This window comes from Eulemur rufifrons, chromosome 2 (genome assembly GCF_041146395.1).
Source record: "Eulemur rufifrons isolate Redbay chromosome 2, OSU_ERuf_1, whole genome shotgun sequence".
In the NCBI taxonomy this organism is placed as follows: domain Eukaryota; kingdom Metazoa; phylum Chordata; class Mammalia; order Primates; family Lemuridae; genus Eulemur; species Eulemur rufifrons.
In genome coordinates, this window is record NC_090984.1 from 14,460,576 (window position 1) to 14,483,311 (window position 22,736).

General features: G+C 44.6%; 1 protein-coding gene across 1 annotated transcript in view; it reads right to left on the reverse strand.

Annotated features, from left to right (window-relative positions):
* Window positions 1-22,736, reverse strand: part of LOC138401267 (adhesion G protein-coupled receptor E1-like) — a 46,047-nt gene that overhangs the window by 11,358 nt on the left and 11,953 nt on the right. Inside the window, exons 3-18 of the mRNA XM_069496679.1 lie at window positions 19,891-20,037; window positions 19,104-19,259; window positions 18,861-18,980; window positions 17,150-17,305; window positions 16,907-17,026; window positions 15,290-15,445; window positions 14,217-14,363; window positions 13,348-13,497; window positions 11,217-11,360; window positions 10,982-11,128; window positions 9,800-9,888; window positions 8,411-8,494; window positions 4,201-4,378; window positions 1,637-1,756; window positions 1,015-1,214; window positions 378-548 (exon numbers count right to left, since the gene is read on the reverse strand). Coding sequence (XP_069352780.1) covers window positions 378-548; window positions 1,015-1,214; window positions 1,637-1,756; window positions 4,201-4,378; window positions 8,411-8,494; window positions 9,800-9,888; window positions 10,982-11,128; window positions 11,217-11,360; window positions 13,348-13,497; window positions 14,217-14,363; window positions 15,290-15,445; window positions 16,907-17,026; window positions 17,150-17,305; window positions 18,861-18,980; window positions 19,104-19,259; window positions 19,891-20,037 — 2,285 coding nt within the window. The remainder of the gene's footprint in view (window positions 1-377; window positions 549-1,014; window positions 1,215-1,636; window positions 1,757-4,200; window positions 4,379-8,410; window positions 8,495-9,799; window positions 9,889-10,981; window positions 11,129-11,216; window positions 11,361-13,347; window positions 13,498-14,216; window positions 14,364-15,289; window positions 15,446-16,906; window positions 17,027-17,149; window positions 17,306-18,860; window positions 18,981-19,103; window positions 19,260-19,890; window positions 20,038-22,736) is intronic.

Below are 22,736 nucleotides of genomic sequence, written 5' to 3' on the forward strand. Positions count from 1 at the left end.
CCCATTCCTAGCTTCATGACTGGGCAGGCTAAAGAATCTCAGTCTCCCATCCTGTGAAATGGGTCCAAAAACACTTCCCTTAAAATACAGAGCCCAGCACACTGCAAGTGTTCGTTAAATAAGATCTGTGATTGCTGTGGTGCCCACACCTGTTTTGGGTCCTTGTTTCTCATTTTATACTTGAGCATCACGGCTTCCCCACTGGTCTGCGAATTCTGCCGGGGCAAAGGCGTGGCACACACCCCTTCAGTCCCTAGGACTCCCTCCCACAACACCCGACACCTCGGGGGACACGCAACTGATGTTTAGTCAATATTTCCCCGTTGGATTTGGCGCCGGGTACTCAGGGAACCAGAGAACAGACCATCCGTACTGACCGTGAGCTCTCCGGAAGCCATGATGACGGCAAGATTCACCATCCGATTGCACCTGCACACAGTATGTGTCTCGGAAGCTTCCTGAACCACACAGCCAGAGGTTGTCCATCTCCCGCCCTTCACATCTGTGCTCCAGGAAACGCAAATGGGACTCTCTAACTCCTGCTTTGGCTGAAAAACAAAGGCCCTGGTCACCTGAGAATCTCCCCAAAATGAAGTTGATGTGGCCAACCTCAAGAGTATTAGAGGCAAGAACATATAAGGTGTGCTCTGTAGGGAATGGAGGAGAATGCTGATATTTCAAAATGCAGTGATGAAATGAAATGTCTTAGAGGCCAGACATGTTTCCACCACTGACTTGAACATAGTTCGTGTAAACAAACTACCCATAAAGGTTCCTGCATGGATGTGACTTCACCCACCCTAAATATCCTGCCGGTTGCTGAATGGAAGAGCCCCGCAGGGAAACAGGAGAGCTCATCCCTCTGGAGCTGGATTTTGGGAATTGGCTGGAGGTGCCGGGAACGACGGAAGCTGCTGCCTTATGGGTGTCCCATCAAAAATGGGAGTTCAGGCCCCGGAGGGTCGGGGAGTTCTCGATAGGTCGACAGGGGTCTCAGTAGAGAATTTCACAAACCTTGATGTTCTCCAGAGTGTAGACGACTGGGTCTGAGAAGTTCTCTTTCTTCTCCCCAGTCATGATGCCCCCAATAATTCGAGAATTGATCTTCAGTTTTGTCTTGAAGTCGGCCAAGGGGGTCTGGAGGTCATGGAAGAAACGTTCATCTAAAACAGACTCCATGCCCACAAAGGAGACAAAAGCCACTCCGGCGGTCCCTGCAGATTCCCCACAGTGGAAAAAAGGGGGGGGGCGGGTAATCGTTTGGTGAATAGTTATTATAGATGACTCAACACACGCATGCACACGCACACACATGCACGAACACACACATGCAGGCACACACACACAAAGACACACTTTAATATCCCACGCACCTCACTGGGCTGCTCTGAGGGTTGAAATCACAGTGAACTTCCAGACTGATGACCCTTCCCGCAACCATAAAAAAATTGTATTGTAAGATTATTTAATTAATGCCTGATTCCCTAGCAGGTGGAAAACGCTCTGAGGGCATGGGCCACTTCTGCCTCCACTCTCATGGATTCTCAACCCCTTGGCGCTGGTCCTGGCATCTAGAAGGTAAATATTTGCTGAGGGAATGGGCCCCAGCCTGGATTCTAGGAAGTGGGGTCAGTACCTGTGGATGTGGATTCTTTAATGGTGGAGCACCCAATCTTCATCTCATCCCCTTTGGCTTTCAGGTTGAACACTATATTCTGTTTCGTGCATTCTTCATTGATAACTTTGCTCTCAATGTCTAAAAAGAGAAAGGGAGACTTTGTATGAGATCACCCTGAAAGCGGGTCCCAAATTTAGTGTCTGTCCAAGAAAGGTATACAGACACGGTTGCAAGCAAAGGAAAGAACAGAAAGGTCTCACATCGTAGCGGGTGCACCAGGGAGACAGGAAGTTGAAGTCAACAGCAATGAAAAGCAACAGAGTCATGATCGTCTGGCTACTCCAAATTTAGATAAGTTTTCCAAAGCCAGAGGAAACAGGAAGTGGCTGGGGCACGCAGAGCACAGTGGACAAGGGCTCAGGTTGTGCCGTCACATGGTGGTGACTAGAGCACCCAGCTCTGCCACTCACCAGCTGTGCAAATTTGATCAATTGCAAGACCTATCCCGTTGACTCTTCATGAAAATAAAACAGATAATGGAACCAAAAGTGTCTTCTCAGAATATAAATTAAATAATGCCATGCCTATTTCCAAATTCTCCAGTGCCCCACATCTTCCTTCAAAGTCCCTAAGTCCCTAATTTATCTGCAAAATCTGCCTCCTCCTTTCTTCTCTGACCCCTTCTCTTACTGTGCTCACCATCCTCTACACCTGCAGTCCCCAAACCCCAGGCAACAGACCAATACCAGTCCATGGCCTGTTAGGAACCAGGCTGCACAGCAGGAGGTGAGTGGCAAGTGAGAGAGCTAAGCTTCATCGGTGTTTACAGCCACTCCCCATCACTCACGTCACCGCATAAGCCCCGCCTCCTGTCAGATCAGTGGCGGCATTAGATTCTCATAGCAGCATGAACCCTACTGTAAACTGTGTGTGCTGAGGCATCTAGGTTGTGGCTCCTTATGAGAATCTAATGCCTGATGATCCGAGGTGGAGCTGAGGCGGTGATGCTAGCGCTGGGGAGCAGCTGCAAATACAGATTATCATTAGCAGAGAGGTTTGACTGCACAATAAACGTAATGTGCTTGAATCATCCCGAAACCATCCCCCCATCCTCACCCTGTGTGTGGAAAAATTGTCTTCCATGAAACTGATCCCTGGTGCCAAAAATGTCGGGGACCACTGCCATATGCCACTTCAGCCACACCAGCCACCCCATTGTTCCTTGAACTCACCAAGTATTTCTACACTTGCTCTTTCTCCTGATAGTTACACAGCTCCCTTCCTTGAGGTCCCTGCCCCAATGAGACATCCCCTGACCACACTATATAAAATAGCAACTCCCCCGCTAATTCCAGACCCTCTCTAACCTCCCTAGCCTGCTGTATTTTCCTCAATAGAGCTATCTCTATCTGTTATACCAGATGTCTGTTTTGTTTATTGTCTGACTCAACTCACTAAACTATAAAATTTGTGGCTGGGTGTTGTGGCTCACACCTGTAATCCTAGCACTCTGGGAGGCCGAGGCAGGAGGATCACTTCCAGTTAGGAGTTCAAGACCAGCCTGAGCAAGAGTGAGACCCCATCTCTACAAAAAAATAGAAAAATTAGCCGGGCATGGTGGCATGCCCCTATAGTCCCAGCTACTCGGGAGGCTGAGGCAGGAGGATCGCTTGAGCCCAGGCGTTTGAGGTTGCAGTGAGCTATGATGACACCACTGCATTCCAGCCTGGGTGACAGCACCAGACTCTCTCAAAAAAAAAAAAAAAAAAAAAAAGATTGGTGAGGCCAGTTGTGTTCACTACTGTTGGGAGTCCACCAAATACTCAAACTCTACATCTTGGCTTCCTGGGCATCCATTAGGATGGAATTTCCTAGGTTTATGTGACTGATACAGGAACTACTACCAGGAGTGGGTTGTTGCTGTAAAAGATCCACAGCACCCAGAATTCCCAAGTGGCCACCCATCAAGCATGCGTCAGTCAGGAAAGGATTAGTCATGCCGCAGTAACAAACAAGCCCCAGTCTTAGTAGATTAGAAAATAACAAGGAGGTATTGCTCCTTAATGCTTTGTGTTTGCCATGGATTGACTGGGGGCCATGCTCTGTATTTTCCTTACTCTGGGACCCAGGCAGTTGGAGCAGCTGTGACCTGAAACACTGCCAGTCACTATGTCAGAGGGAAAGAAGGTTCTGGAATGTCTCACGCCGGCAATTATTCTCTTCCCCAGTCCATTGGCCAGAACTAGTCACAAAATCCCAGCTAATCCCAGAGAGCCAGGAAGTGCAGTCCTACCATGTTCCCAGCAGGGGGAGCTGGAAATATTTGAACACAGCAAATAACCACTTTGTACCTTAACCCAGCACAAATATTGGCTGAATAAATTAATGACAGGCTCTTATCACAGTGCCTGGCCCTTGCCAAGCACTCAAGAAACGGGAAATGTTATTATGATTAGACTTGCTTTGCTGGGAGGTCAGGGTTTTGAAACAGTTGGGGAAAAGGTGAGTGGGAGAGTCCCGGAAAATCCCTTTGCCAGAGTCACTCCTCGAAATCAAACCCTGTCATGAGTGGTTTATCCTACCCAGGTTTTCCGTCCGAATAGTCTGACTGACGTTCGCCGAGGGGTCCAGAAGAGCTGCCAATATGGTGCTTTCCACACTCTCCAGGATGACTGTGCCCAGGGCAGACGTCTTTTCCTTGGCGAATTTGGAAGATGTAGATATTCGTTCAAGCACAGGGGAAAGACTCTTAGCCGTACTCTGCAAGGAAAGATGTGTTTGTTAGTGTTCTCCCCCCTCTCCCTCTCTCTCTCTCTCTCTCTCTCACACACACATACACACTCACACTAATGAAATATCAGCCGTCCTTTCTCTCTTTAGGAAGACACGTTTGGAAGTCAAGAGCAAAGGCAAATTGAAAAGACCATTCACTCAGGCCTCTCTTCCCAATTCAAGATGCTCCACTGGGAATACAAACTAGTGTTGTCCTGATAGAATTCAGTAATTTAGCACCTATGACAACATAAACTGCACATGCTCTTGGACCCAGCAATTTCCCTTCCAGGAATTAATCCTTCCAGAAATACTTAAAATTTGTACAAGGATCTTGTCCAGTGATGTTCATGTTGGGATGGTTTGTGGAAAGCCTAAATGCCCACTAGATTGGTTAAATAAATGAAGATTAAACAGTCAAATCATGGGATAGTATGCAGCTGCTAAAAAGAATGTCATTGGGCCGGGTGCGGTGGCTCACGCCTGTAATCCTAGCACTCTGGGAGGCCGAGGCGAGCGGATTTTTGGAGCTCAGGAGTTCGAGACCAGCCTGAGCAAGAGCGAGACCCCATTTCTACTAAAAATAGAAAGAAATTATATGGACAGCTAAAAATATATACAGAAAAAATTAGCCGGGCATGGTGGTGCATGCCTGTAGTCCCAGCTACTCGGGAGGCTGAGGCAGGAGGATTGCTCGAGCCCAGGAGTTTGAGGTTGCTGTGAGCTAGGCTAACACCACAGCACTCTAGGCCAGGCAACAGAGTGAGACTCTGTCTCGAAAAAAAAAAAAAAAAAGAATGTCATTGATCAAATTGGGATTAACTGATCAATACTTAAGTGCACATATAGTAGTAACATTCACTGGGTATTGGGCAGGTGGGAGGGGGGAGGAGGAGATAGGTATATTCACACCTAATGGGTTCCGTGCACACCATCTGGAGGATGGACATGCTTGAAGCTCTGACTCGGGTGGGGCAAAGGCAATATATGTAACCTGAACATTTGTACTCCTGTAATATGCCGAAATAAAAAAATTAAAATAAAAATAAAACTGAAAAAAAAAAAGAATGTCATAGCATACCTATACGTATTAACGGGAAAAAAGGTCCATGGGCTATCATTTTGTGTTTTGTTTTGTTTTTTTTGACAGTGACCAACCCTTGCAAATGGGCTATTGTTAAGTCAAGGAAATTACAGAGTGACATGTATGTATTATCCCATTTAGTTCAGAAACAATAATTCTAATTTTTAAGTTATATTTATGGTATTTATGTACTGGCATATTGAAATAAAAATAACACACACTTTTTAAGAGCCAGGTGTTGTTTTGAGTATCTTACATATATATTAACTTGTTTGATTTGGTGAAGATAACTATAAAATAGAGACCATTATGATGTTCATTTTTGGATAGGGAAACAAGGACGTGTATCTAGTAGGTGAGAGACCCATGACCTGAATCCTGGCAGACCAGCACCCGAGGCTGACTCACTAGTAACTGCCCTGAACCTCTTATAGTAAATGCTCAATAGATAATTCTAAAATGTTGGCTGGGCGCAGTGGCTCACGCCTGTAATCCTAGCACTCTGGGAGGCCGAGGTGGGCGGATCGTTTGAGCTCAGGAGTTCGAGACCAGCCTGAGCAAGAGCGAGACCCCATCTCTACTAAAAATAGAAAGAAATTATATGGACAGCTAAAAATATATATAGAAAAAATTAGCCGGGCATGGTGGTGCATGCCTGTAGTCCCAGCTACTCGGGAGGCTGAGACAGGAGGATTGCTTGAGCCCAGGAGTTTGAGGTTGCTGTGAGCTAGGCTGACGCCACGGCACTCACTCTAGCCTGGGCAACAGAGTGAGACTCTGTCTCAAAAAAAAAAAAAAAAATTCTAAAATGTTTTTGTGTATACACACACTCACAAAAAGATATCGAAAGATAGCATCTAACTGTTAACATTGGTTATGTCTGGAGGGATAGGATTAAGAAAAGCAGTAATAATAATAGCAATGTTCATGTTATGGGATATGGGTGAAATTTGAGCGGTGTTTGTCCAGGAGGAACAGGATGCCCTGAGTTCTGTAACCGTATCCCCGAAAGGCACGGCTTTGGAGTCCACACCCGCCACAACTCTGACACGGCAGAAAAAAATCTCAACTAGAAGCATCCTAGAAAAACGTGGTCCACGATTCTACAGCTGATGAAATCTCATCAAAACCACTCCCTGAAATGTTGACTCTATTCTTCTTAGTTGGGAAGGTTATTTCATACCTTCAGGAAAGTAAAAAAAAAAAAATAAAAAAAAATAAAAAATTAGGCAAATTAAATATCCCTAGTGGAAATACTTTTGTGGGAAATTTACAAAGTTTTGAGATCTTTAGCATAATCTGGAAACATCTGTTATTTAAAGGGTTTAGAACAATTTGGCACATTGGAGAAGCTCACCAGTTAACCACATGGTTTTGCTGCAAAAAACAATTAGACTTGTGATTTTAAAATGAACAATTTCAGACGACATGGCTGTTTATAAACTGTATTGAATGTTTAAGGGAATCTGAATTATTATTAATATATTAATAGGTTTGATCAATTGGATTTATAGGTCATTCAAGGGCTCTAGTGACTTTGCCTGTTAGATTTGGAAATCTTCCTCCTTAGGTACTTGAAATTGGGGGGAAATTAGGATATTTGTAAAGACAGTATAAAACATTTGAGAAAATTTAATTAAGTGTGTAAACAAGGTCGACCATTCATGAAAATGTAATCTGAAAACTTAATGAATAAACACGTTAAATTAACTTTAATTGGTAAAATTACAAGTAAATGTGTTATTCTTATTTTCATACAAAAATAACCAGATTTATAAATAAAACGACATCCCTAAGTCCAACTTAAAGGCCTAAGAAAAACTGAGTTTCCATGTCTGCAACTGTAATAACTGGGCTGCTCTTAGGTATTTACCCTGGAGACATGAAAATTCATGTTCACACACACAAAAACACTGCACAGGAGAGTTTATAGCCGCTCTATCGAGAACCACCAAAAGCAATATACGTAACAAAAATTTACATAAATAAAGAGGCCACAATTATTTTTTTAAAAAGCTGGAAACAACTGAAATATTCTTCAAAAATGAATGGATAAACAAACCACAGTGCATTTATAAAATGGGATATTACTCAGCAATAAAAAACAAATGAAGCAAGAAATGAAGCATTGATCCACGCTACAACATGGATGAACCCTGAGGACATCATGGTCCATGACATAAGCCAGACACAGAAGGACAAATCCTGTTTGGTTCCACTCATAGGAGGTCCCTAGAGTCGTCAGAGCCACAGAGACAGGAAGTAGGATGGTGGGTGCCAGGGGCTGAGAATGGGGAGGGGAGTGAGTGTTTCATGGGGACAGAGTGTCAGTTTGGGAAGATGAGAAAGTTCTGGAGACGGAGGGTGGTGATGGTTTGCACAATACTGTGAATACATTAAATGTCACTAATGGTAAAAATTTAGAAAAAGAAGAAGAAGAAGAAGGAGGAGGAGGAGGAGGAGAAGAAGAAGAAAGAATGGAACTATTGATAAATGCAACATCCTTGAGTCTCAAATGCACTGTGCTGAGTGAAAGAAGTCAGTCTCAAAAGGCCATATACTCTGTGATGCCATTTATATAACGCTCTTGAAAAGACAAACTGCAGTGACAGAGATGTATAGAGGTTAGGGGTAAAAGGGGTATCTGACTATAAACAGAAAGCCAAATGGAATTTTTGGAGGAAATGAAACTGCTCTGTATTCTGATTGTGGTGGTAGTTCCACAAATCTATTCACATGATTAAACTCATAGAACTATACACCAAGAAAACAAATAAATAAATAAGGTAATTTTACCTCATGTTAATTTTTAAAACCTTACAACTATAATACATTAAATGTTAACTCACAACTCGTGAATTGCAAAGAGGACCTTCTGCACCCCCCAAATGTACCCAAGATGTTTGAAACTCAAGACACAAAAATTTTATTTTTACCTTCAGAGAAACCACAGTGGTTTTGTTTTCACACACATCATCCAGAATGCTGAAGATGCCATTTATCAGTGCGCAAAAGGAGACCTGTGCCCCGGAAGAAAGAGCGTTTGTAAGCACTGACCCATCCATTCCTCCAAGCACATAATCTACAAATTGAGCCACCAAGCCCATCGTAGTCCTGAATCCCCAAGTATCTAGAATTCCCAGGAAAATAAAACTATTCTTTGATCAAAATGAGAATCACATCACCTTTCTCTTCCATGAATAAAAGAAGCAAACATGAACAAACAGCAAAACTATTTAGTGGTACAAAAAGATGGGGAAATGTGTAAGCAAACAGTGGTTCAAATGAAATATTACCCAACCCTGAAAAGGGCAGGATTTCTGATACATGCTATGGCGTGAATGAAGCTTGAAAACATCATGCTCAGGGAAAGATGCCAGACACAAAGGAACTAATATTGTATGATTCCATGTATAGGAAATGTCCAGGATAGACGAATCCATGAATACAGAAAGCTGGTTAGTGTTTGCCGTGGGCTGGGAGAAGGGAGGGCTGGGGAGTGAGTGCTTAATGGGGAAGGGCTTCTTCTTAGGGGGATGAAAATGTTCTGGAACCAGAGAGTGGTGACGGTTGCACAACACTGGATGGGCTAAATGCCACTGAATTGTGCACTTTAAAATATGTAAAATGATAAATTCTATATTATGTGTATTTTACAATTTAAAAATAAAAACAGTGGTCCAAGGTGTGTGGTAGTTCCAAAGCTAATTTACAAGCTCATATTTAGAATAGTAGCATCAATTTCTAAAGAGACGATAGAGTCTTTACACACCGCAATGACGTCATTAGACAGGAGGTCCAAATTCCTCACTGCCAGGCTGGCTGAGCATATCGCCCGTCCCATATCACTCGGATGCAGCAACAACACCTTCCCTGGTGGGGAGACTCCAATACAGTCTCCACTTCTTCTTCCTCAAGTTTTAGATAAGCAAATATCCTTCCTTCCCAGGTTCCCTTGCAGCTATGTGTGACCATGTGACTAATTTTTGGCCAGTCAGGTACAAACAGAAGTGACGCTGGGTCATGCACTTAAAGGAGAAAAGACTGTGCCTTCCATTTCCTCTTCTCCCCTTCCTACCATCTGGAATGCAGATGTGATGGCAAGAGCTGGAGCAGCCATCTTGGGCCACACCATGGGAGCTTTATGGACCCATCATTATCAGCTCTGCACATCTTACACTCAGGCTGTTACAGAAGAGAGAAATAAACTTCTATCTGGTTTAGGCCACTGTTGTTTTTTCCTTTGTTAAAACTGCAAACACAACATCCTACCTAAGTGGCTTCTAGGAAAATCTCAAGAACTAGGAAACTTCAAAAACACTTACATATTCAGGTTTCACTGCTCCTCCCCCTTGGCATTGCTGGACCTGTTTATTATTGGGTATCGCATCTTCCTTACACTTGAAGGGAAGTCCTAGGAAGAAAACAAAAGCAACCAAACCAAACATCAACCACAGCAAGGCAGGATAAAAAAGCAAGTCAGATTTCGTTCCCCCTCTCCGGCTTAACAATGGCCCATGGCCGTAACACAAAATGGTGAAGATAAACAAACTACAGCTGTGCACTACAACATGAGGGATTCTACAGAGTGCAATATTGAGTAAAAACAGCAGATCAGAGAAGACCATATATAGCGTGATACCATTTTTGCAAAGCTCCAAAGCAAGCAAAACTAAGCAGATATATTATTTAGGGATACATACCCAGGAGGGAATATTTTTTAAAAGTAGGAGAATAATGAACCCAAAATTCCAGGTGGGTCCCTCAGAGGAGGAGACAGAGTGGGAAGGAACATGCAGAAGACACAATGGCATTGACGATATTCTCTTTCTTATGTTGGGAAAGGCCTCAGGTATATTCATTTTATTGTTATACCTCATTGCTTCCCTATAAGTATTAATAACATAGTTTTAATGTATCCCATAATCCATAATTTTAAAACTTTAAACCTTTTGTGGTTCCCCATTGTTCTTGGGGGGGAAAAAAGACTCCAAAATTCCTCACATGGCACACACACAGGGCCCTGCAGACTCTGACCTCTCTCCACCTCATCGCACACATCTAATGCCACTTCCTCTTGTACTCACTTTGCGTGAGCCTCAGGGCCTTTGCACATGCTATAACCCAGAACACTGTGATCCTCTCTCTTCATCTAGAGAATTTCTACTCCTCCTTCAAGTTTCCACTTAAATATCCTTTGCATGGAGCAAATTCAATATCCCATTGACCACTCCAAAGCACACTATGCATTTTCAATCATTGCACTCATCCTAATAATTATTAAATATTACATAATTGTGTGTGAAGGAGCTCCCTGCCTCCTTCCCCAGATCATAAGCCCTCTGAGGATGAGAATCATGCCCATAATATCCAGAGCTGAAGAATCCTCAGTACCTAGTGAATGGGGTGGAAGTAAGAGAAGGATCCAGGGGTTGGGTAGAGTGAGAAATTTTAGAACGAAAGCAAGACACAGATTCCATCGCCAAGACATACAAAGAGATTATTACTTTTACAGCTGAGGTTGCCGTATTTCTGGAAGTGTTCTGGATCAGGACGAAAGCCCACCATGCAGGTGCAGCTGTAGGAGCCCAAGGCATTGGTGCAGACAGAATGTGGACCACACAGCGATGGATCTCCAAAGCACTCATCGATATCTGCAAGGAACTGGGGAATATCAGGAAACCCAGAGGAACAAGCAGGAGAAATGACTTCTCAGGGCTGTCCCGGAAAACTCTCCCTCACCTCTACATTTCACCTTCTGGTCTGTGAAATTCGTCTGTCCATTGCTTGGTGCGAAGCCAGGGTGGCAGGTGCAAAAGTAGCTCCCGGGAGTGTTGGTGCAGGTTGCATTGACGGGGCATGTCTTGACAGCACACTCATCGATATCTGTAGGGTACGGAATCGGTGGGAAGCAGAGGTGGGCCAACGGTCCAACCAAGCCATACTTCTTCCAAAGTATAGAGTCATGCTCCACTAGACAATGGCGTCCCTGCCAGAGAATACATTTCCCAGAACGTTCTGCATCTAGTTGTGGCCACGTGACTAGTTTTCACTCGTTGAATAGGAGAACTTAGGAGATACACGTCCCTTGTGAGCCACAGTGGTCAAGAAGGAGGTGTGACCTCTCTCTTCTCTCTTCCCCCTCCACTGGCTAGAACAAGGGACTCCAAGGCTCTAAGGGATAGGAGGACCAAAAGATGGAGAAAGACCTGGTGCCTTCATCACCATGTGAAGGAAGGCTGCCCACTGGCCAGGTATATCCATATTGTCTTGTTATAAGAGTTAGAAATTTCTATTATATTAAGCTATAATGGGGGGGGCAATTTGTAGGCAGTATCTGTAGACATTTTTGGTTATCACAACAAAGAGTGATACTGAGATCTAGTGAGTAAAGGCCAACGATGCTTCCAAACATCCTACAATGCACAGAACACCCTCCCCACAGCAACAAAAAATTATACAACCCAAAATGTCAATAGTGCTAAGGTTGAGACACCCTGACTTAACTAATCCGGGGGGTTGCCAGGTTACTATGCCAACAGAGGCTTAGGTCTCCCTTGGAGGGTTTCTGAATTGCAGCAGATACATGGAGTGAATGTTATAGGGGATAAAAATGATTAGGAAGGTGGTAAAGACAAAAGTTTTCTTATTTCTATAACAACTCACAAAACAGGAGGAATAAACAGGCAACAGTGACTAGTGACCCAAGCCAGTATATGCTGTCTGGCACCGGGCATTACTGTGGAGAATTGGAATAAAAAGTCTTTGTGACATGAATGTGGATTAATTTGAAGGCCCCCAAAGACACACAAGAAAGGGCCATCGTTGGAAGGTAAAGGGAAGTGGCTTTCCTGTTGGTATCGCGGAAGACGTCTCCTCATTTAGTAGGAGAGAGATCCCCACTTCCAGAAACATTTAAGCATAAACTAGGTGAGATCTGCTCACAGGGAGCACGGATGAAATGCATGTATGTCCCTGGTGGTCTAGTGGCTGAAATTTGCATATGGAGTTGGGCTAGATGCACTATTTTCAAAACTTTTTCGCCCAGCAAGCTTTTCTTTATGTGAAGTGAAACCCACATACATAAAACAAATAAAACAGGTGATAATTTGACAAAAGCGGGATGGGAGAGCCCATGGCCTTGGCTGCATGGCTTTTGCCTTGGTCTCGATGGGATCCCACTTGGGTTCCTGGGAGCACCTAAACCTGTACTAACTTATTTATAAGGTCCCTTTCAACTTGACCCCTCCATTATTCTGCTTCTAACACTATCAGCAGCTAGCGAAGATCAACAAATAACAAGAAATACAGCCTTTTTAATGAAGAGAAGCATGCGTTTTTCACAGTTGAAGAATATAAAATGCAACAGAGTAGATATTCCAAAGATGGCCTCCAGCAATTCCTCCACTTCCTGTAGGCACATGTTGCTCCTCTAGTGAGACAGGGAGTTTATTTCCCCTTCCTTGAAATCTATACGGGCCCTGGCCCCATGGCCAATAGAATGTGGTAGAAGGAATGTTCGTCCCAAGTCCCTTCCAAGCCCATCCCATAAAAAGACTGGCAGTTTTTGCTTTCTTCTTCCTGAAATGTTCTGTCTTAGAGATGCTGCCATGCTATGAGGAAGCCCAAGCAGCGATGTGGAAAGACTCATGAGGAAAGCTCAGGGTCCCGGTGGAGATCCCAGTCAGAGACCAGCACCAATTGCCAGTCACATAAGCAAGACCATTTTGGATGTGCCAGCCATCCAAGAGCCCTAAAAATCATTCGACCTGTAGAATAGTGAGCAGAATAAAGGGTCATTGTTCTGAAGCCGCTATGTTTCAAGGTCGTTGGATATCCATTGAGATGTCCTCAGCATGGCTGGGAGACTTACCTGCACATTCAAAAGCCCCTGGATCCTTGAGGGTCCGAAAATCAGGTGAAAAGAAGCCAGCCAGGCAGGAGCAACTGTATGCTCCCGCGACGTTGATGCAGATGGAATTGGGACCACAAAGAGTTGAATTCCTGGAGCATTCATCCACATCTAAGCAGAAAACCAGTCTAAGTCAAAAGAAGGAAGGACACTGGGGCTACAGCCCCTCACAGCCTCACTGCTGACTGGAGCCAACGTGTTTCCCTGGTTCCAATCTCACCTTCTTGAACCACATTTTCACCATTCAGAGAGCAACCGTTAGAGGCATATCCATGACCCATAAACTACTTTGATAATACTCTCCACAGCTCAGGATAAAATCCAAACTCCTCATTAGATGTGCAAGGCTCTGAGAACCTGGCCCCAACCAAGCTCACCTACTGATTCATTTGCTTCTAATCTCCTTGCAATTTATGAGGCAGGTGCATAGATTAACTTTAGTCCACACAGGTTGATTTTCTCCTAGTGAACTCTCTTCTGGGTTCAAAGCCTGGCTCTGTCACTTAAGGGCTTGGTGTTCCTGGGTGCGATGGTCTGAATGGTGGCCCCCCTCCCAAATTCACATGTTGAAGCCCAAACCCCCAATAGGATGGTATTTGGAGATGTTATTCACTGCTCTATCCCAAGTGCCTTAACTATTATAGAGTATAGAATAGGTGCTCAAGAGGTGTTTGTTGAATGAGTGAGTGAGTGATTGAAAGAAAGAATGGTTATAGGCTCCAGATTTTCAGATGAAGGTCTTGAACTCAGCCAAGACTCACCCCAACCCTGTCACTGGCATCTTTGCAAACAGACGTGGACCTGAGTCTCCAAAAGACATCTCCGCCTACCTTCACAGGATCCCCCCACACCCTGGAAACTCAGGGAGCCGCTGCTGGATTCAAATCCTTGGTTGCAGACGCAAGAGTAGTTTCCAAGAGTGTTATAACAAGTCGCATTCTCCGGGCAAGCTCTGGGGTTGGCACATTCATTCACCTCTGAGGAGTGGAAGAGAAAACCCCAAACCCAGGTAAGGTAAATGAGGAAAGGAAGACTGCAGATGGCAGACAGGAGATTCACTCTGCATGTTCATTTGCGGCAGACAGGGCTGATGCACTCCAGTATCTGTGTTCTCCCCTTTTCCAGGGCACACAGTGGGACATATTTCCCAGTCGCCTCCTACACTTAGCCGTTGCCATGAGAATAAATTTTGGCCAATGATATGTAAGAAGAAGGGTGGCAAATAATTTCAAAACATAATTAACTGAGATTACAAAAATGGCCATAGTCCGTTACTCTTCTCTGTATTCACACCTTGGAATGTAGATTGCATGCATGTGACTTTGCCACGCCAGCCACTAAGAGGTGGGATCTGTTTCCCCATGCCTTGAATATAGCTGGCCCTATGACTTGCATTGGCCAGTAGAATGCAGAAGAAGTGACAAAAGCCAAATCCAAACTTGAGACTTAAGAAATCTTTTTCCTACTGTTCATTCTCCTGGGCCTCTTGCCTCTTCCATAGGAACAAACCCCAGACTAGCCTGATGAAGAATGAAAGACCAAGTGGAAGAGAAATGAACCTTTCCAGATGAGTCCCAGACATGTGAAACAGTCCAGCCAAGATAAGCTGACTGCAAACAACAGAACAAGCCCAGGTGAGACCAAAAGAACTGGCCAAGACAGCCTAACCTAAATTGCTAACCCATGGACTCCAGAACTAAATAAATGTGGTTGTTTTTAGCCATTAATTTTCAAAGTGTTTTGTTACTCAGCCATAACTCACTGTTACAAATACATGAGAAAAAGCAGAGATGACATCCAACATCTCTTAGACTAAGCCAGGGGACATGTGATAAGGGCTTGATCACTCCTGGCCTTTCACAGTCTGTAGTCATCATCCCTATAGGTAAACATGGAGCATTACCTGTACAGGCAAAATGGCCTGGCTTGCCCTTGATCCAGCCATTTCCAGTGGGAGAAGAGAAACCAGGCAAACAACTGCATTTGTATGTCCCCGGCATGTTTTCGCAGACTGAGTGAGGACCACATATTGGGGGGCTTTGAGAACATTCATCAACATCTGGACAGAGAAACAGTTAGGGTAACAAATGTACCTCATTCTGGTTAGCAGACTGCATTTTCCAAAAGCGATTGAAACGATAGCTCCCATCCCACATGCTCTTCCTTTAACGTGACTGAGGTACTCCTTTCATCAAGTGGTGGGATATATGTCCCCTCTGCTCTCAAATCTGAACATGCTTGTGACTATGATGGAAGTGACACTGGGTCAAAAAGATACCATGCTAAGTCATAAATATATCTGTACTTCCACCTTATTCTCTTGAGGCATTCATCCTTAGACCCAGCCACCATATTGTGAGGAAGCCCAACCATCCATGAACTTCTACAGTGACCTTTCATATTTTCATAATCAGAAAAACAAGAGTGGGGAGAAAGGTAGGGAAAGGAAAGAAGGAAGGAAGGGAGGGAGGCAGGGGGGAAGCAAGGAAGGAAATTAGTTGAAGTCTTAAATCCTGCCATCTGTGAATGTAATCTTATTTGTTTATGTAACAAAATTATGATTTGTTTTACACTTGCCATAGACCCCAGGTTGAATGCCACCCCCAGCTGAACCAAGCATGCAATGGTGGGTAGAATATAAGTGTTCAAATCGAGGAGTGGGGACTGACTTCAGAAGGCGACATCATATGGCACCATCAGGGATCCAATCAGATCAAGCCCTTGCATCATCCCATGGCATGACCCAGTCAGATCATGCCTTCTGGCATTACCTCATCGTCAGAGCCAATCAAATCACGTCATTAACCTATGCTTATAAAACTGACCCAGCCCCCAGCTGCAGAAGACAGACTTGAGCCTTTCCTCCTTGCCAGTCACCAGTCAACTTGCAATAAAACTTTTCTTTTCTCAAAGCCTGGTGCCACAGTATTGGCTTCTATGCACACCGGAGGCAAGCCCATTGATTTGCTCAGTAACAAGAACTCCTTGTTACACTCAAATACACCTGACCCACTGTTTGATTCCTAGTAGGTCCTCAACAACAGTTAAAGTCCCGCCTCTTCCAATTAACACTTGCATATCCTTGAAAAGTCACTTCACCTCCTTGAGCCCTAATTTTCTCTCTCAAATGAGAAAATCCAGGCTGGACATGGTGGCTCATGCCTGTAATCCTAGCACTCCCAAAGTACCAGGAGGCCAAGGCAGGAGGATTGTTTGAGGCCAGGAGTTTGAGACCAGCCTGGGCAACATAGCCAGACCCTGTCTCTACAGAAAATAGAAAAATTATTCCACTACGGTGGTAAGTGGCTGAGGCAGGAGGTTCATTGGCACCCAGGCATTCGAGGTTGCTGTGAGCTATGATGATGCTACTGCATCTACCCCTGGGCAATAGAGTGAAATTCTATCTCAAACAATCATAAAATAAAATAAAATAAAGTGAGAAAATCCCTTCCTCATATCTTCTTCTAATGACGCCATCCTTAATTAAGTAGGTAAATAATGAAGAGCTGGTCCTTTATACCTTCACAGGTGGACTTGCTAGAAATGAATCCAACTTGGCATTTGCAACTATAGCTTCCCAAGGAGTTGGCACAGTGAGAATGCTCAGGGCAGACCCCACTGGTGAGACACTCATCGATGTCTGAGAAGGAGTAGAGAAGATTGAGTGGACAAGAGATTGGCTGCATAGGTCTAGAAACACAGGAACTTAACCCAATGGAAGATGTTCACCAAAGCCCCATGCCTGAGAGCCCAAGAGCATTACCTGTACAGGCAAAATGGCCTGGCTTGCCCCTGATCCCGCCATTTCCAGTGGGAGAAGAGAAACCAGGCAAACAGCTGCATTTGTATGTCCCCGGCATGTTTTCGCAGACTGAGTGATGGCCACATATTGGGGGGCTTTGAGAACATTCATCAACATCTGGACAGAGAAACAGTTAGGGTAACAAATGTACCTCATTCTGGTTAGCAGATTGCATTTTCCAAAAGCGATTGAAACGGTAGCTCCCATCCCACATGCTCTTCCTTTAACATGACTGAGGTACTCCTTTCATCAAGTGGTGGGATATATGTCCCCTCTGCTCTCAAATCTGAACATGCTTGTGACTATGATGGAAGTGACACTGGGTCAAAAAGATACCATGCTAAGTCATAAATATATCTGTACTTCCACCTCGTTCTCTTGAGACATTCATCCTTAGACCCAGCCACCATATTGTGAGGAAGCTCAACTATCCATGAACTTCTACAGTGACCTTTCATATTTTCATAAGCAGAAAAAGAAACGGGGAGAGAAAGAGAGGGAGAGAGGGAGGAAGGGAGAGACGAAGGAAAAGTAATGGGAAAAGGAAGGAAGGAAGGAAGGAAGGAAAGAAGGGAGGGAGGGAGGGAGGGAGGGAGGGAGGAAGGAAATTAGTTGAAGTCCTAAACCCTGGTATCTGTGAATGTATTAGTATTTGGAAATAGGGTCTTTGTTTATGTAATAAAATCATGAGTAGTTTTGCAGTTGCCATGGACCTCCAGGTTGAATGTTACCCCCAGCTGAACCAAGCATGCAACGGTGGGCAGAACATAAGTGCTCAGACTGAGAAGCGGGGACTGACTTCAGAAGGGGACACCACATGGCAGGATCCAGGGTCCAATCAGATCGAGCCCTGGCATCATCCATGGCATGACCCAATCAGATCATGCCTCCTGGCATCACCTAATTGCAAGATCCAATCACATCACACCTCAGTAACCTATGCTCATAAAACCAAGGCAGCCCCAGGTCCAGCAGACAGATTTGAGCATTTCCTCCTCTCTCCTTCCCAGTCACCAGTCAACTTGCAATAAAACTTTTCTTTTTTCAGAGGCTGGTGCCATAGTATTGGCTTCTATGTACATTGGACCGCAAGCCCATTGATTTGCTCAGTAACAAGAGCTTTCTATTGTACTCAAGTACAGCGTGACCCAGTGTTTGATTCATAGTAGGCCCACAAAAAGAATTCAAGTCCCAGCTCTTCCATGTAATACTTGCAAACACTTGGGAAAGTTACTTCACCTCCTTGAGCCCCAGTTTTCTCCCTAAAATAAGAGAATTCAGACTAGACATAGTGGCTCATGCTGGTAACCCTAGCACTTTGGGAGGCCAAGGCAGGAGGATTGCTTGAGGCCAGGAATTTAAGACCAAACTGGGCAACATAGCAAGACCCTGTCTCTACAGAAAATAGGAAAATTAGCGAGGCATAATTGACATGCCCGTAGTCCCAGCTACTCATGAGGCTAAGGCAGGAGGACCACTGGAGCCCAGGCATTTGAGGTTGCTGTGAGCTATGATGATGCCACTGCATGTACCCTGGGCAATAGAGTGAAATCCTGTCTCAGACAATCATAAAATAAAATAAAGTGAGAAAATCCCTTCCTCATATGGTCTTCTAATGACGTGATCCTTAATTAATTAAGTAGGTAAATAATGAAGAGCTGATCCTTTATACTTTCACAGGTGGACTTGCTAGAAATGAATCCAACTTGGCAGTTGCAACTGTAGCTTCCCACGGAGTTGGCACAGTGAGAATGCTCAGGGCAGACCCCACTGGTGAGGCACTCATCGATGTCTGAGAAGGAGTAGAGAAGATTGAGTGGACAAGAGATTGGCTGTGGAAGTCTAGAAACACAGGAACTCAACCCAATGGAAGATGTCCACCAAAGACTCATGCCTGAGAGCCCGAGAGCATTACCTGTACAGGCAAAATGGCCTTGCTTTCCTGGGTTCCAGCTATTTCCAGTGGGAGAAGAGAAACCAGGCAAACAGCTGCATTTGTATTTGCCCTTCATATTTTCGCAGACTGCATGAAGACCACATACTGGGGGGCTTTGAGAACATTCATCAATATCTGGACAGAGAAAGAGCTGGAGTTACAAATATACCTCATCCCAGGTACCAGATTGTATTTGCCAAAAGTGGTTGAAACAATATTTCCTATCCCACATGCTCTTCCCTAAACATGACTTTGGTACTCCTTTCATCAAGTGGTGGGGTGTATGTCCCCTCTGCTCTTAAAGCTGAGCATACTTGTGACTATGATGGAAGTGACACTAGGTCAAAAACATACCATGCTAGATCATAAAAATATCTCGTACTTCCACCTTATTCTCTTCAGATGCTCATCTTTATAACCCAGCCACCATATTGTGAGGAAGCCCAACCATCATATTTCATAATCAGAAAGAGAGAGGAGGGGGAATGGAGTGAGAGAGGAAGGAAGGAAAGAAGAAAGGAAAGGAAAGGAAAGGAAGGGAAGGGAAGGGAAGGGAAGGGAAGGGAAGGGAAGGGAAGGGAAGGGAAGGGAAGGGAAAGGAAAGGAAAGGAAAGGAAAGGAAAGGAAAGGAAAGGAAAGGAAAGGAAAGGTTAGGTTGGGTTCATGTTTGGAGGAAAGGGGGCAGTACCTACATCCACTACCCAGCCAGCTTTCACCTGATTTTCCTACCAAATGCTTGAGGGTTTTTAGGGGCTTATGAACTCACCATTGCATTTTACTCCTGGATCTTTGAAATGCATTTGTCCATTGCTAGCCCGGAAGCCTCTTTTGCAAGTGCAATAGTAACTGTCCGTAGTGGTGGTGCAAGTTGCATAAGCTGGGCATGTGGTGGTGTAAGCACACGCATTCAAACCTAGGCAGCACAGAAGGGAGAGTTTGGACAAGATTAGAGCATCAGAGTGAGGTGCAAGGGAACCCAGCATAAAACAGTGGAGGTGACTGCTGTGGGTTGAGTTGTGTCCCCCACCAGAAGATATGTTGATACCCTAAACGCTGGTACCTGTGAATGTAATCTTATTTGGAAATAGAGTCTTCATAGATGTAATTCAGATAGAAGTGAAGATGACGTATACCAGAGTAGGGTGAACTCTTCATCCAGTATAACTGGTGTCCTTATAAGAAGAGATAGAGAGACAGGTACCAGGAGAACACCACGTCACAATGGAAGCAGAGATTGGAGTGATGTGTCTACAAGCCAAGGAATGCCAAGGATTCCCAGCAACCCCAAAAGCTACATGATATGGTTTGGATGTCTGGCCCCTCCAAATCTCATGTTGCAATTTGATCCCCAGTCTTGGAGGGAGATGTTTGGATCATGAGGGTGGATCTCTCATGAATGGCTTGGTGCCCTCACCACAGTCATGAGTAAGTTCTCTCTATTAGTTCATGCAAGAGCTGGTTACTGAAAAGAGCCTGGCACTCCCTCCTCCTTCTCTTGCTCCCGCTCTCGCCATGTGACACACTTGCTTCTTCTTTGCCTTCCACCTTAATTGGAAGCTCCCTGAAGCTCTTGCCAGTATCAGATACTGGTGCCATGATTCTTGTACAGCCTGCAGAACCGTGAGCCAAATAAACCTCTTTTCTTTATAAATTATCCAGCCTCAGATATTCCTTTATAGCAACACAAAATGGACTAAGACACTAAGAAAAAGGTGTGGAACAGATTCTACCCTATTAGCCTTTAGAGAGATAATGGGGTTGCCAATACCTTGATTTCAGAATTCTTGCCTCCAGAACTGTGAGAAAATAAATTTCTGTTGTTCTAAGCCATCCAGTTTGTAGGTGTTTGTTAGGGTAGTCCTAGGACTCTGAAATGTCAACCAACTATGCTTATCAAGTACCTCAAAGACCCTAGATCCTTGCTACTCAAAGTGTGATCCATAAGCACTGCCTGGGAGTTTGATGGAAATGCAAAATCTCAGGTTCAGCTTCAGATGGACCGCATCAGAATCTGCATTTTGGACAAGATTCCCAGGTGATTTGTGCCCACAAGAAAGTTTGAGAATGTAGACCTACATGATGAGTGCGATGTGCACTGTCTGGCGAATGGACACACTCGACGCTCTGACTCGGGGAGGGGGAGGCATGGGAAATATACATAACCTAAACTTTTGTACCCCCATAATATGCTGAAATTAAAAAAAAAAAAAAAAAGAAAGAAATGCTGCTCTGGACTGTTGCTGCCCAAAGTGTGGTCCAGCAGCATCTGCCTCTGCTTAGATTCCGAGGAGATCGTGAATCAGATGTTGATTCCACAGATCTGGGGATGGTGGGCATCTGAGATTCTGCATTTCCCACAAGTCACTGGAGGATGGTTCTGGTTCATGGACCACACTGTACACATGCAAGCACTGGACAGAAAAGGATGACAGTCAAAACTGCAGGCTTTGGAAGCAAGACAGACTTGGGTTCAAGTTCCAACAGTAAACCTCAAAACCAAGAATGGTAGCTGTTCCCCCAGACTCATTCCGCCCTCTTCCTTTTAATAAAATGACGACCTAATTGAAGACTGTATTCCCAGCTTCTCTTGAAGCTAGGTGTGGCCACATGGCTGAATTCTGGCCAATGGGAATGAACAAAAGCGATGTGTGCACCTTCTTTAAAAAGAAGGGGCATGCTCTACCCTTCTTCCCCCTTTCACCTGGGCTGTAAGGTGGACAGAGTGGGGTGATCCATCCTCAGCCATGGGAATACGGTTCACACCTAGAGACAGACAAAAAGATGGAAGGTGCCTGGAAGTCAATTAATTCACCTCTCTATACCTCAGTTTACCTGTTTAGCCTCTGCTTTGCCTGGCCCGCTCCTACCCCTTCCTCAGGTTTTGCTTTAATGTCACTTCCTCCAAGAAACCTTCCTTGATTCTCCAACAGTGCCCTGAGCTCCCCCTTTACGGCATTATAATTGCTTGAATGTCTCTGTGATTAGCTTCTCCAAGGCCACCAGCTCCACTGCACTGTGCACTTCAGGAGGACAAGGCTGCAGGTGGGGACAGGCTCCCAGGTGATAGAGAAGATGCTCATTGGATACTATCCTTCCTGTGAGAAGCAGAATATTGGGACCCCTCCACAAAAGATAACCACATTCTAATCCCTGGAACCTGCAAAATCATTATGCTACGTGGCAAGGAGGGATTAAGGTTGCAAGTGGAATTAAAGTTGTTAATCAGATGACCTCAAGATGGCGATAGTAGCCTGAATTATCCAGGTGCAACCAATGTAATCACAAAGGTCTTTGTCAGCAAAAGATGAAACCAAGAGAGGCACTGTCAGAGTGATGTGATGTGAGAAGGACTTGATCAACCAACAGTAGCTTTAAAGATCAAAGTAAGAAAACAGATTCTCCCCTAGAAACTCCAAAAGGAGTGCAGCCCTGCCAATCCCTTGATTTTAACCTTGTGGGACCCATTTTGGACTTGTGACCTCCAGACCTGTAAGATAATAAGTTTTTGTTGTTTTAAGCCAACAAGTCACAGCAGCCATAGAAAATGAATATAATTCCCAGTATCCAGATAGGAAGAACTGAGGCTCAGAGAGGTTAAGTGACTTGCCCAAG